Source organism: Tympanuchus pallidicinctus, unplaced genomic scaffold (genome assembly GCF_026119805.1).
Source record: "Tympanuchus pallidicinctus isolate F22 unplaced genomic scaffold, pur_lepc_1.0 scaffold8, whole genome shotgun sequence".
Classification (NCBI taxonomy): domain Eukaryota; kingdom Metazoa; phylum Chordata; class Aves; order Galliformes; family Phasianidae; genus Tympanuchus; species Tympanuchus pallidicinctus.
In genome coordinates, this window is record NW_026294802.1 from 40,781,286 (window position 1) to 40,794,628 (window position 13,343).

At 45.3% G+C, this 13,343-nt stretch overlaps 1 protein-coding gene across 1 annotated transcript; it reads left to right on the plus strand.

Annotated features, from left to right (window-relative positions):
- Positions 1 to 1,437: 1,437 nt before the first annotated feature.
- Positions 1,438 to 11,699, plus strand: WNT16 (Wnt family member 16). Its single transcript, XM_052668924.1, has 4 exons — positions 1,438 to 1,735; positions 1,821 to 2,062; positions 3,736 to 4,022; positions 11,031 to 11,699. Exons 1-4 carry the CDS (start codon positions 1,647 to 1,649, stop codon positions 11,493 to 11,495), a joined length of 1,083 nt encoding a protein of 360 aa, XP_052524884.1. The 5' UTR covers positions 1,438 to 1,646; the 3' UTR covers positions 11,496 to 11,699.
- The last annotated feature ends 1,644 nt before the right edge of the window (positions 11,700 to 13,343 follow it).

The window sequence follows — 13,343 nt, forward strand, 5'->3', positions numbered from 1 at the left end:
CACCAGTGTATATGACCAAAACATTTTCTTAACTACGTAATGGCTCCAATAGCATAGAATGTAGGCAAAATCAGATCCCAGCTCAGGGGATCCCAGAAGAGAATTTTTGTTATCCTGGATAAGGTCTTACAAATAGGTTTGGAATTTTTCAAATCAATGCTTTTTTAATTAAAATTTTATGTAAATTATTACTAGAACATAAGATTCTGCAGCTTCTAGACAAAATCTCAAACATAGGAATTTAAAATCAAAGGCTCCAGACTAATTAAAGAGAGAGAGAGAGAGAGAACGCAAGAGAAGAACCCAGTTAAAACAACAACAGGCAGGAAAAAAGTAGACAGAATAGCTGATTAATGCAACAAGTAGATTAAGAAGGGAATGAGAAACACAGCATTGCCAGGTCAGGGCTTTGAATTACTTCAATAGGTGGAGCCAGGAAGCAGCAGTGAGGGTAACAGCAGTTCCCTGACACAGCCCATGCAGTTTGGCTGGCTCTGGCCTTTCCCTGTGTCCCAGCGTGGTCCTCTGTCCCTTCCCTCACTCTGGACAACGTTCCTCTGCAACCGCAAGCAGATGTTCACCAGGCTGGAATTCAGAGCAGAGAAATGAGCTGCACTGGAAGCTTTGAATGACTTGTTGGGTCATGTGGAATCTGCCCAGCACCGGTGGTGCCATGGAGACCCTTTAAGAGTAGGCAAATGAAGTAGGAAGGAGACAGTTTTATGGCTCTGATTGTACCCTAGCCAATGCTCTTGAAATATCTCAGTATATCCACTGGTAAACAGGCAGGGTGAACACCACATTCGTGCAATTATTTCTCTACATGCTGTGCTCTTAAAAACTATCTGTCGAGATGATTGATTTTGCTCTTTGCTTAGTGCTATTGTCAGTCAGCAGGAGCTATGTCACTTTTACAGCTGTGTCATACCAGAGCCTGCCTGGAGCTGCCCTGTTACCTGGGCTGTGTGCAGTGTGCATACACTGGAGTAAATCAGACCTGGAAGCCCCGGGTGCTGGTGATGCTCTGCATCATGCATCGGGCTGCCAGTATGGGCTGAGGGTGCCTTTCTGTCCAAGACTTTGCACAAGTGATTAACAAATACTAAATTAATAGTTGATAAGGCTTAGAATGAAGTTAACAGGACTGGGCAAATGAGCAGTGATGCTGGCTCCACGGCCAGTTATCTAGCACTACGAAAGCACAGGGAAATTTAAATAAAACGTGTGGGAAAAATTCTCATTTCCGACCAGCCCTCCTTACGCCTCTTTTCTGTGCACGAAGTCGCTGCGGCCCAATGCCTGCAGCACACCCCGTGGCGCCTGCACTTCCCCAGCATCCCCCCAGGAGCTTCAGTCCCGGAGGAAGAGAAGGACAGCGCCGAGGGGCGGGCGGCGGTGCGGAGCGGTGCGGTGCGGATCGGCGCGCAGTTCCCCGCTCCCCGCCCCGGCCCGCCCCGCTCCCCGGGGCGGCCAATGCGCGGCCGGGGGAGGCAGAGCCGGGAGCGGCCCGGGGGAAAGCATCAAGCCCAACTTTCTCACCTTGAAGGGAATAAAGCTCTCCCGATGCTTCCCCGCCCGCCGCCCTCCTCGCCGGCCCGGGCTGTTCCCGCGGAGGACGGAGCCGAGTAGGGGCTCGATGCGCGGCCATGGGGCGCGGGGCCGCCCTCGGTCGGAGCCTCCTGCGGGCGGCGATGCTGCTCGCCCTCTGCCCCGGCGCCGCGGGCGGCACATGGATGTGAGTAGCCGGGCGAGGGGATGCGGGGATTGGGGCAGCGCGGCGCGGGTCCGCCGGTCCCGGCGCTAACGGGGCTGTTCCGCAGGTGGCTGGGCATCGCGGCCGCCGGCGGGCCGGAGAAGCCAGGCTGCGCCAGCCCTCCGCTGAGCCCCGGGCAGCAGGAGCTGTGCAGGCAGAAGCCGGAGCTGGTGCCCGCCATCCGGGAGGGAGCGCGTCTCGGCCTCCAGGAGTGCCGCAGCCAGTTCCGACACGAGCGCTGGGACTGCCGCCCGCCGCCCGCCGCCCCGCGCCGCCCGCCCGCCGCCTTCGGGCAGCAGCTGAACAGCGGTGAGTGTCGCCCCGGGAGCTGCCCGCGTTGTCTGGCCGAGCTGCTGCTCTGCTGCTACCTGTTGTCATCCTCTGCTTCACGCTCCCGGGGATGACGGCACCTTGAAGTAGATCTAAACTGTGTTGAAATGTTATTCTTAGGCTGAGGTTGCTGTGCCCTTACTTGTGTCGCGATTGCTAAATGGGTGACACACGGTTTCAAAAAGGTGCTTGCTTGCAGGTAGAAATCTGCTCACACCCCAAACTGAACAGGAATTGCTTTAAAATGTAGCACATGCACTCGGTCAGAGGTAGCGCTCAGCACAACCAGAGCAGCGCTGCTCCCACTGCATGAACTGATGATGGAACTGCTGAGATTAGTACACAAACAGGGAGTTTGCATTTGTATGGAATGGCAGTCCAAGGGCTTTACTCCTACAGGTTCCCTTTGAGGCCTGCTTGCTGATTTCACACAGCTACCGACGTGTGAGCTCCATTAAGTATTGCAGCACTTTGTCCCAGTTTTGTGCAATCGTCACTTTATACTACAGGAGTGGGGGAAAAAGAATCATAAAATAAGCAATAAAAAGAGATGCACGTCCCAAAATGAGGAGGGGAGCAAGATTTTCACTCTCCTCTATGCAGCCTGGTTGCACTCCTTGTTTGTCCTTCTGGCCAATGGGAAGAGCTGTCACTAAAGCCCCACAGCTGTGTGACTCTGCTGAGCCACTGTTGTGTTCCAGGGAAAGGTTTTGTGATGGAACTGGCACCAGAGACTGACATGGAAAGGAAAAAGGAGCAAAAACATTCCAGTTGATGAGCAGGAGTACTGGGAGTGGGAATAGCAGGGTGTTTTTACAAGTGGAAATTAGCACAAGGAAATGTTATCTGCAGTTAGGTGCTGGGGATTGACTTTAGGTTTGCTTAGAGAGTGTGTGGTGCTGTGTGCCACATTGTGCCAGGATCACTGGAGAGGCCCAAGCAAGTGCGTCCATGATTCTTTGGGTACAGCAGATATAGCAGGAGCAGATAAGGGCTTTGTGAGCTGCTGTCCTTGCCATGGCTAGGTTACTTGGCCATGTGCTTGGAGGAGCACTTGGCCAACATATTCTTGTGCCATCCCAACTACTGCCTGGTTTAAGAATCAGGGAGCCATATGTTTTGTGTGCTATGGCAACTTCAATGTTTGCTCAGTTGAAAATGAAGTACATTTCGGCTTTGTACCAAATTACCCCGGGATCTTGACATCTTGAAGTTCATCCTCCAAGATCTGAACTGACTTCTTCATCCAATTGATACAAATAGTGAAAATCAGAGTGGGCGAAGAGTCAGGGTGGTTAAGCTGGGTGAGGATTTTTTGTTGTGCTTTATTTTGATTAAAGCTTAATTGGCTCAAAAGTTTCATTGACCAATAAAGTTCCCAACCAGATTTAGAAAGCAGTTACCAAGAATCCAGCAGCCAGAAACAGCAGAATTAATAGCATAGCCACACGAATAGGCACTGAAGTCTTTTTCTGGATGTGAATATTGACGGCTTCTTTAAACAAGTTAACTCTGGAGACCAAGGTGTGACAACTTTAACTTCAGAACTGTTCGCTTTTAATAATGCTCTGGCTTGTAAAATCGGTTCCCTCAGCTCCGCCAGCATGCAGAGCTTGGGAGCCATGAGCTAACAGCCCTGCGTTGCCTTGCAGGCACGAAGGAGTCCGCGTTTGTGTATGCAGTGACGGCAGCAGGGCTGGTGCATGCTGTGACCCGCTCCTGCAGCGCAGGAAACGTGACTGAGTGCTCCTGTGACACCAAGCTGCAGGGCGGGGGCTCGGCCAGCGAGGGCTGGCACTGGGGCGGCTGCTCCGACGACATCCACTATGGGATGTCCTTCAGCAGGAGCTTCCTGGATGCGCCCATCAGGAATGCGTCAGGAAAAAGTGGCAACGGGCTGCTGGCGATGAACCTGCACAACAACGAGGCTGGGAGGCAGGTACGTGTTGCTGCTGAGCAGGGAAGCCATGGTTAGCTTTGTTCTGTTCGCAAATGGCATCAGTCAAGTGAGGCTGGTCCTTGACTGCAGGTACAAGTGGCAAGAACTGGGCTGACACCTCCAAAGTCAACACTTACAAACCCAGAATCAAGTTGTGCTTAGCTAAGTAAATGTCATGGGTTCAAATAAAATTCACAAAATACACGTTGGTTCTGGAGTGCTGATCAAAGTGCTCACAAATAGGTAATTGATACTCTATTGCATAGCAAAGTTTAACTAGTCTCATTATCAGAATACTACTTGAAGATTTTTTTCCCTTATTTTCTGTAATATTCTGTTACTGCTTGGGTTTTTAATTCTTTCTAATGATGAATGAACAGACTCACTGGAGACCATCACTCATTTGGGATCCACAGTCTGGCATCCTTATCTGTGGGCAATAATCTAGGATCAATGAGGAAAAGGAGATTTATCCTTTTCTTTTGAAAGATGGGTTGGAAATGACAGTCCTACTGTAAAGCAGCCCACTGGCTAGGGCACTAACCAAAGCAAAGAGAGAAGGTTGGCTTCAAATAGATCTTCTCCCAAGAGAATTCAAAGCCCTGGTAACAAAGTGTTCCTGCCCTCATACAGTGTATGAGTGTGGAACACTGGTTCCTCTGTGCTGGTCTGCAGAGAACCCCAATAAATGAGGCAGAAATAGCCAGATGTGAGTCCAAAATCAGGTGTCTGAGGTTTACATCTGCAGTGACAGAGCATTCTGGTTCTTGCTCTAAAATTAGTTTCCCTGCTTTACATGGGAGTTGTTGACTTCATAAGCGTTTGATGGCTCTCTCTGGCCCCATAATTCTTTAAATCTATTCTGCTCAGTGGCACTGCTGTAACTGAAGAAAAGGAATGGTAACTCTCTGGTTTTGGACAACATATTGTTCACACTTGCTGGCCAACATTGTAACTCTGAAATTTCAGAAAAAGCATGGCTGGGTTTTATAGAAAATAACGTTTCCTATCAGACATGGTTTGGGAATAGCCACAGTAAGCTAACATCTCAAAAAAGAACCACGGTGGTACCACTGCAAGCTGTTTTAAAGTAAACTTACTTTTATATGTTATGAGGTAATATATTTTATTTAATTAAATTATATTGTAGGAAAAATAGCAAATCTTTGAGAGACATACACCCTTTTTAGGTCTGAAGACCTCCTATCAAAACAGACTAAGAGATTTGGAGTTGTTCAGCATGGAAAAGAGAACACTTTGGAGAGACCTTGTAGCAGCTTTCCAGCACCTGAAGGGAGCCTACAGGAAAGATGGGGAGATACTCAATATCAAGGAGTGTAGTGATGGGAGAAAGGGGAATGGCTTTAAAGTAAAGGAGAGGCAATTTAGATTACATGTTAGGAGGAAATTCTTTACTCAGAGGGTGGTGAGGCCCTGGCACAGTCTGCCCAGAGAAGCTGTGGCTGCCCCATCCCTGGAGGCACTGAAGGCCAGGTTGAATGAGATCCTGGGCAGCCTGAGCTGGTGGGTGGCAGCCCTGCCTGTGGCACGTGGTTGGACTGGGTGGGCTTTAAGGCCCTTCCAACTCAAACTATTCTCCAATTCTATGAAATAAACTTGAAAACAAAGAAGATGCTGAGAACAGTTACTTTAAGTTCAATTAGATGCCGGGCAGCTAAATCGTCTCCAAGGAATGGTGGTTGGTGTTGTGTAGTGGGGGATATTAACAAAAGGGGAGGAGATTAAGTGGTTATTCATTAGAGAAAGAGCAAAAAGTTATTAGTCACATTTGTAGAGAGAAATAATTAAGAGAGGAGGTAATAATCTCCAGAAAATAATCTCTCTTTAAATCTCTTTATCTCTCACATTATTTAGCATGTAATACAGATATAGATTTTTATTTTAATGGTCATATTTGTCATTAGAAAGAGAACAACAATCCACAGTGACATTTTGGTCCACTCCTGCCAACCTGCATTTCACATACACTGAGACTTCTGTTGTGTCTCCCATTGCAGAGAATTAGGAAAAGAACTGAATTCATGGAAATCAGTAAAACAAGACTGTGAAAGAGTGGCATTTTCTTAGATCAGTGTGACAGTGGAGATGTTGGAAACAAAGTGCAAGACACCTGATGAACTCTGGAAGAAAAGAGATGTTTTTTCTGAGTTTAGATGGCAGTAACACAGATTGTTTCCTTGAAGCCCCATTCTCTCTTCTATTCTTACTTAGCTCAGCAGCAGCAGCGATTTGCTGTCCTCTTGCCTTCAGTGACAGCATTTATTCTTCCTGCACCACCCTTATACTCAGAGCTCACTCATGCCCACACTGGGTTACAGCTGCTTACTGCAGGTGGGCCAGCCCTGCTGTTTGGGGTCATGTTAGCTTTAAAGGGAGAACGCTGCCATCTCCCTAAACTAGAAAAGAAGCTTCTCTTTTGAAGCTAATGTCTTTTAAGTTGGATCAGCTCATCTACAGTGACCCATCAGTGTCCTTCAGGTCCTGAGGACATAGTAGGGTTTCAGACTTCTCGTAAAATGTGGTGCATATGATGCATGTGATCATTTTTTTCAAGCTAATTTCACTTAAAAGAAAAACCCATCATCCACTGCAAGCCTGAAGATCCTTAGCTTTGATGGTTTTCTAGCAATGGTCTATTTACTGTTCGTTATCTTGGATGAAAATATGCAGAGTATTCAGTTAGCTTCCGTGCATAAATATTTTGTAACTTAATAGCAAGCTGTAGGCTGAAGTAAATATTTTGACCATCGTCCAGGATGAAAGAGAACATTTATTGTTGGTCCTTGGGATTTTTAATAGTGATATTAACTGAAGTGAAGTTTAGCAGAACTCTTCATTTTTCTAATTTCAAAATCCTTGACTAGATGTTGGAAAACGTTGACCTTCATGTTTTGGGGCTTACAGGAAGGATGTTTTGCAATACATTTTGGTACCTTATGACCTTTTGTAATAAATACTATCATGTTCCTGGTTGTGTGTCTTGCAAGAGCAATCTTCCAGGGACAATACTGTTTGTTTGGAGTAACTCATGGAAATGGTATGCTGGGAATTCTCTTGTTCCTTTCCCATTCCCATTTTATATCTCCACATTTCATAGTTAAGTCCAAGGTATATCAATTCTGAAAGAATAATGATAATTTGACTGAGTTGTGCTTTGTTTATAGTACTAACCTGAACTTCAAAAAGTCCATATTTCATTCCTTATTCTGTTATAAGATAATTATTCTTCATCTTTTGGCATTGTAATGTCCAGTGTACTTAGATATGCATATGTGAGCTGCCTTATAAAAACGATAGGTACTACTGTAGTAATATTTTTCCACTGATGGAAGAATTCCTGTTCAATTACACACCAGTGAAGTGTGTTGACCTGGAGGACTCATCTTCTCACATGCAAGTAGGTTAGCTCCTCAGAGGGTTAATTTTTATTGGTACTTGAGGATTGATAGCAATCTGCAACTGCTCTTGAGTGTTGTACCTCCGTTAGAATATGTGCTCATCTTCATGAGTACTTCTCATCTGTTTGTGCCTTAAATTAAGATATTTGATTGCAGTTGCTGGTTTTCACCACAGAGCAGGTGGTCACAGTCCCAGCCTCACAGCTGAGAATAGGGACTGCAAACAGAGGGCTTGACCTGGAGTTATTCAGCAGTGATTGGCAGTAAGGGGTACACAGACTACGTACAATTCCACTGATACTCAGCTGCAGCCAAATCTCTGCTTTCTGCTCATCTGCCTGTTACAGCTACACTTTCCTTCCCCATGTCACTCCCTCTCTTAATTACATCAGATCAGTGAAACGAAGTCACCTAAAAATAGCCTTATTTTAGGTTATTTTTTAACACAGATCAGTGTTGATCACTGTGTCCAGTTTAACACTTCTGCCAGCACCAACACAACTTAGGGTCAGCAAAAGGCAAGCGTGTGGGCTTGTGGTTGAATATGACCATCATAGACCTCTCTTGGTTCAACGCTGGTCATTTCTCACAAGCAAACAGCCTTCTTGGTTTTGTGACCAACCTAAGGAAACCAAAAAACTGTCCCAGCCTGTACTGGTGGACACGTGTCCACTGTGTTTGTGTGATCAGCAGTGTGCATCCTAACATCTGTATGAAGTTTTGCTATTTAGGGAGACTTCTGTCCCAGTATTTCATGAGTAACTGAAAATATTCTCCATGTGAACCTAGAGATGGGACACTAAGCATCGACTGGGGAGTGAAGCTGGAAATTATGCTTCTTTGGGCACTACACTGTGTTGTAGCCACGTCCCCACAGAAAGCTGTGTCAGCTCTGTAGGCACTGGATTAGATTTGTTTCCAAGAAAAAAAGCAAAAGAAGATTCCCAGTCTCTAAATTTTGCCAGATGTTCAACTTTTGGAGTTTGTTAATGGAGTTCACATGACAGCCTGAGGTCCAGGCTTGTGTTTTGTAATCAGACAAAGCAAGATGTCAGCTCCCAGTGCTGTCAGCAGAGTTGGCCCAAAATGTGTTGGCGTCCAACCAGAAAACCTGCCCATTCTAGCAGCTGGGAAGCAGTAACCTGGGGTCAAGCACAACTGTGATGACACCATAGATCATTTGAAAGCAGATTGCATCAGAACTTTATGGAAGAAGCCAAAGCCATGCTGAACAAGAACACAAATGTTTGTGATTGCAGTGTATATTCTCAATGACTCCACACAGATGTATATTGGTAGCATTCACATTGATCTGATGTTTCATATACAGCTAATGTATGCTGTTTTTTCATACTTTGACATTAACCTGAGACTCCAGTATCATTTTCCACTCCTGTTTAGAATCATTTTCCACTCCTGTTTTCATTAATTTATCCTCAGAAAAAGACTCTTGAGTGTCACTGCTGGGCTAGCTGCCCACATGGAACTCACTCTCCATTAACACCCAGCAGACGTGTTCAGGTCTTCCCCAGTCAACATCTGAATCATTCTCCCTCATCCAGGTTTTACTGTGTCTTGTCATAGCAGACTTGGAAGTATATTTTTTTTCTTCAAACCAAACCCTATGTTTTCCTTCCGTTGTTTCTTCACTAGTTAGCACCTTGTCATGCTGCAGTGAAGACTAACATTGCATCCGTAACTACAAGGCTTACAGCACACTGTGGTTTCAAACTACTTCAGCACTTCAGTTACTTACTGTGGTGCAAATAAATGATCATTTGAAATTGGAAAATACTGTTAAATCCCTTCTGTTTGTAAATTGCCTGTAATATTTGCATTAATGTAATATCTGCAGCATACGAAGTTCCGCACAAACATGCGCAAGAACTTCTTTACAGTGAGATGACGGAGCACTGGAACAGGCTGCCCAGGGAGGTGGTGGAGTCTCCTTCTCTGGAGATGTTCAAGACCTGCCTGGATGCCAACCTGTGTGACCTGCTGTAGGGAACCTGCTTTGGCAGGGGGGTTGGACTCGATGATCCCTGGAGGTCCCTTCCAACCCCTACAATTCTGTGATTCTGTGATTCTGTAATATTTATGTATCAGTATCAAGGCTCCCAGCCTTTGCTCTCATCACGGGATCTGGACTTGAGAACAGGCACAAATTAAACTTATTTCCCCTAGGAAAACTAAGGGTGTTAGATGGGTTTGTTTTCTCTTTTTTCTTTCTAAGATATTTTGAGGAAAACATAGATTGTCAGTGGTTTCTATCTATGGGTGCTGTGAAGGAGATGAAGATTTCAGATGAGCTTTAATAAACAGCATGAAGATATAGATTTTTTTTATCTTTCCTCCTCTTTAATGTTTCCTCCATAGAAAAATATTTTGAATCTGTATTGGCTTTGCTGTATGAGAAGTTTTAAGAAAAACTAAAATTCTCTCTTTCCATTACGTTTTCTAACTACCTTTATTCTGGAAAAGAATTGTGAGACAGAAGGTCAATAAAAAGGAATAGTGTAGCATGGCTTTACATGCTATTAACCACCAACCCGTGTGAGCCCACAGATGGCTACAAGGAATACAAAAAAATGAAAAGGTAAAATGAAGCACAAATTATAATACCTTATCCTTCTGCTATATCTTGTATTTGATTACTTTTTTCCTTATTTTTATCCTAACTGTAATGTGTCACAAGACTAACTGTGTAATTTTATACCATGACTATTAGCTGTTCTAGAAGGAAGTACTATGCTGGTTGTCTGCTAATTGTTGTCTGCTGGTTGTCTGAATTACAGTCCCAGATAAAGGAAGTTATTGGTTGTTTACAGTTTCAAGTTCTTGGAGTCTTGCTTTCATATAAAATGTGCCAAAATTCTTGCATATTGCAAAAGCTAAACACAGGCTGCAGATTTCCACTGTTGGTTGGATAGCTGTTGTGCAGCCCACTGCTTGCATCCATCTGAGCATAGACGTGTGCACATTTAAGGGCACTGGAAACAGTGGAAATCCATTGTAGTATGTGTATGCCTACATTTCAAGATCAGGGTTTATCACTGTAAGAAACACCTCAGATTTACTACAGAAGATTGAGCTGAAGGTCTCTCTGCATCTCAGGAATGGTGCTGGTAGCTATTCTTTTGCTGCTTCCCCTCCTGCTGTTCCCCACAAGGACCATTTGCTCTTCAGAAAGAAAAGCTGCTGAGAAATACAAAGTTCTAATATTGGCATTTTGATACTACTTAGTTACTGCCATTGCAAGGTTCATATATAGGCCATTTCTGGAGATCTTTTGAGCACCAGCATGGGCTGCCCAGAGGCTGTGCAGTTTCCTCTTCACAGATCTTCAATGGCCACTTGGATGTGAACCTGGGCACGCTGCTCTGGGCATCCCTGCTGGAGCAGAGGTTGTGGCAGGTCTCCCTGCCAACCTCAATCATTCTGCCACTGGGTTGCTGGAAGTCTGGAGGTAGAAACATGGTTCATAAAATGCACCTTCCTGTGGTCTGGCTGGCGGTAGCAGTATTAAATACTTAGAGAATTCCCAATGAATGAAAGACTACATCCAAATGTCTTCTCCCTTTGCTTTCAGGCTGTAGCAAAGCTGATGTCAGTGGACTGCCGTTGTCACGGTGTTTCTGGGTCATGCGCTGTGAAAACTTGCTGGAAAACCATGTCCTCCTTTGAAAAGATTGGCCGGTTTTTAAAGGATAAGTATGAAAACAGCATACAGATATCAGACAAGCTGAAAAGAAAGTTACGCAGGAAAGAGAAGAGCCAGAGAAAAATACCAATCCAGAAAGAAGACCTGCTGTACGTGAACAAATCGCCCAATTACTGCGTCGAAGATCAGAAACTGGGCATCCCTGGGACTCAGGGCAGGGAATGCAATCGCACGTCGGATGGACCCGATGGCTGCAACCTGCTGTGCTGCGGGCGCGGGTACAACACGCACGTGGTCAGGCACGTGGAGAGGTGTGAGTGCAAGTTTATCTGGTGCTGCTACGTGCGCTGCCGGCGGTGCGAGACCATGACTGACGTACACACCTGCAAGTAGGGCTCAGCACAGAAACAGCCAAACCGCCCCACAGCGGGCTGTGCGCCATGCAGACAGCAGTTACTGGAACAGGGACTATGGGGGATTCACCTCCAGGGCATCGCCAAACAGGGCATACTCCAAACAGTTGGTGTTTGAAAGTCACGAGTGGAGAGCAGCCTGCACACAGGGACAGCCACAGCAACAGACTCCCAGTGGCACATTTTAGAGTCTTTGGCACTTGAATAGCCACAACATCTTGAAGATCAATGTGATCAGTGGGTACAGTGCAGAGAACCCAAGATCTTATCAGCCAGAGGATGAAGGGCTAGGAGGCTTGTAAGACACATCAGATGGATCTGCTGTATGATTCATTTCTACCAGTCTTACAAAAAAAAAAATACAGGAGTGCTGTATGTTCTGCTCATCCTGAAGTGTTTCCTTTGTGACCTTTTGAAAAGCTCTCTGTGTGATGTGCAGAAGAGCTCCTGGTACCCAGAAACGTGTGTGCCTATGGAGAGGTGGGATAGGAGAGGACGGCCCATTGGCCTGGAGCAAACTATGCCCACAGCTGGGGTGGGTTGGAGCACAGTTCAGTGAATGTGGTGATCGTGGCATGCCAAACAGCAACCTCAGGGTCTTGTACAAGTTGTCTTTCAAATGCACAAAGGCCAGGTCTGAGGAGGGACAGAAATACAGCTTGGTATTTGAGGGAAGTGCAGTCCCTCACTGGTATCTCCTCAGCACCCAAGAGCACAATTTGCAATCAACCCGTCATCGCCCCAGTGTTGGACTGTGTGTCAACCTGCCGTTTTCAGCCATCCTGCTGGGGCTCACCAGCATTTTCACAGCCATGTGAGACTCAGCTCAAATAAATCTGTCATAAAATGAGAGAATTTTAATACTTCAATCACATTCTCTTACAGGAGCTACAAATAGAACTTTTCATTAGTATCCCAAGTCACTTCAGTGCACAATATCACTGAAGGATTGGCTCACACCACTAAAATATTTCAACTGTTATCAATAATGTTTTCTCCCCTCCACGTGTTAGTTTAATTCTATTTTACATCTGAAAAAGGTTGTTTATTTTTATGCAGTGGTACAATTCCTGGTTTAAAAAAGCATCACGGGAAAGGATTTCTGTTGTTTAAATGTGCAAAGACCTATTTTTGATAAGATGAGAAAGTTTATATTTTGTAAATATTTAAATTATGCAAGTTATGTAAGAGGTTTCCAAAACGAATGTGCTAAGATTGCAGCCTTTGGCATTTGCTGATGTTTGTTACTATTGCAGCAGCCTGTAACTGATTTTTATTTGCATGTGCAGGGGAAACTTATTCAGAGGATTACTGAGATGTTGGTTTTTTTTACAATCAGGTCAGTTATAACTGACCTGACACAGTGGTGACACCGGTGACACAGAGATGAGAAGCACTTATTTGGCTGTTCTAAACGACCATTAATTACTATCCTGTAGAGTTTTTCTGTTCTTTTCAACCCATTTTGCATACAGTGAAATTGGGCTCCAGTGATAAGTGGCGGGACTCCCACTGACAACAGGAGGACTGCTGAGGGGCTGCAGTCCCTTAACTCATTCCACACAGGCAGGCAGTTGTTAGAAATATATCTGCTGAGACACTTTGGTTGAGGCTTTCAAAGCTGTCATTTATTTTCTCCTGAAAGACAGTGACCAGGTTCCCCATCACTGTCTATTGGATGTGTAGGTCAGGAGGAAGGAAACAAAACCTGTGTTGTGTTACGTTGTTGCCTTGTGTAGAGTAACAGGAAGAGAAGTCCTTTATGTACTGGTTCTTCTAGGACTGACCTCCACTTTCGGCCAATCTTACTGCATTGACCTAGTTAGAT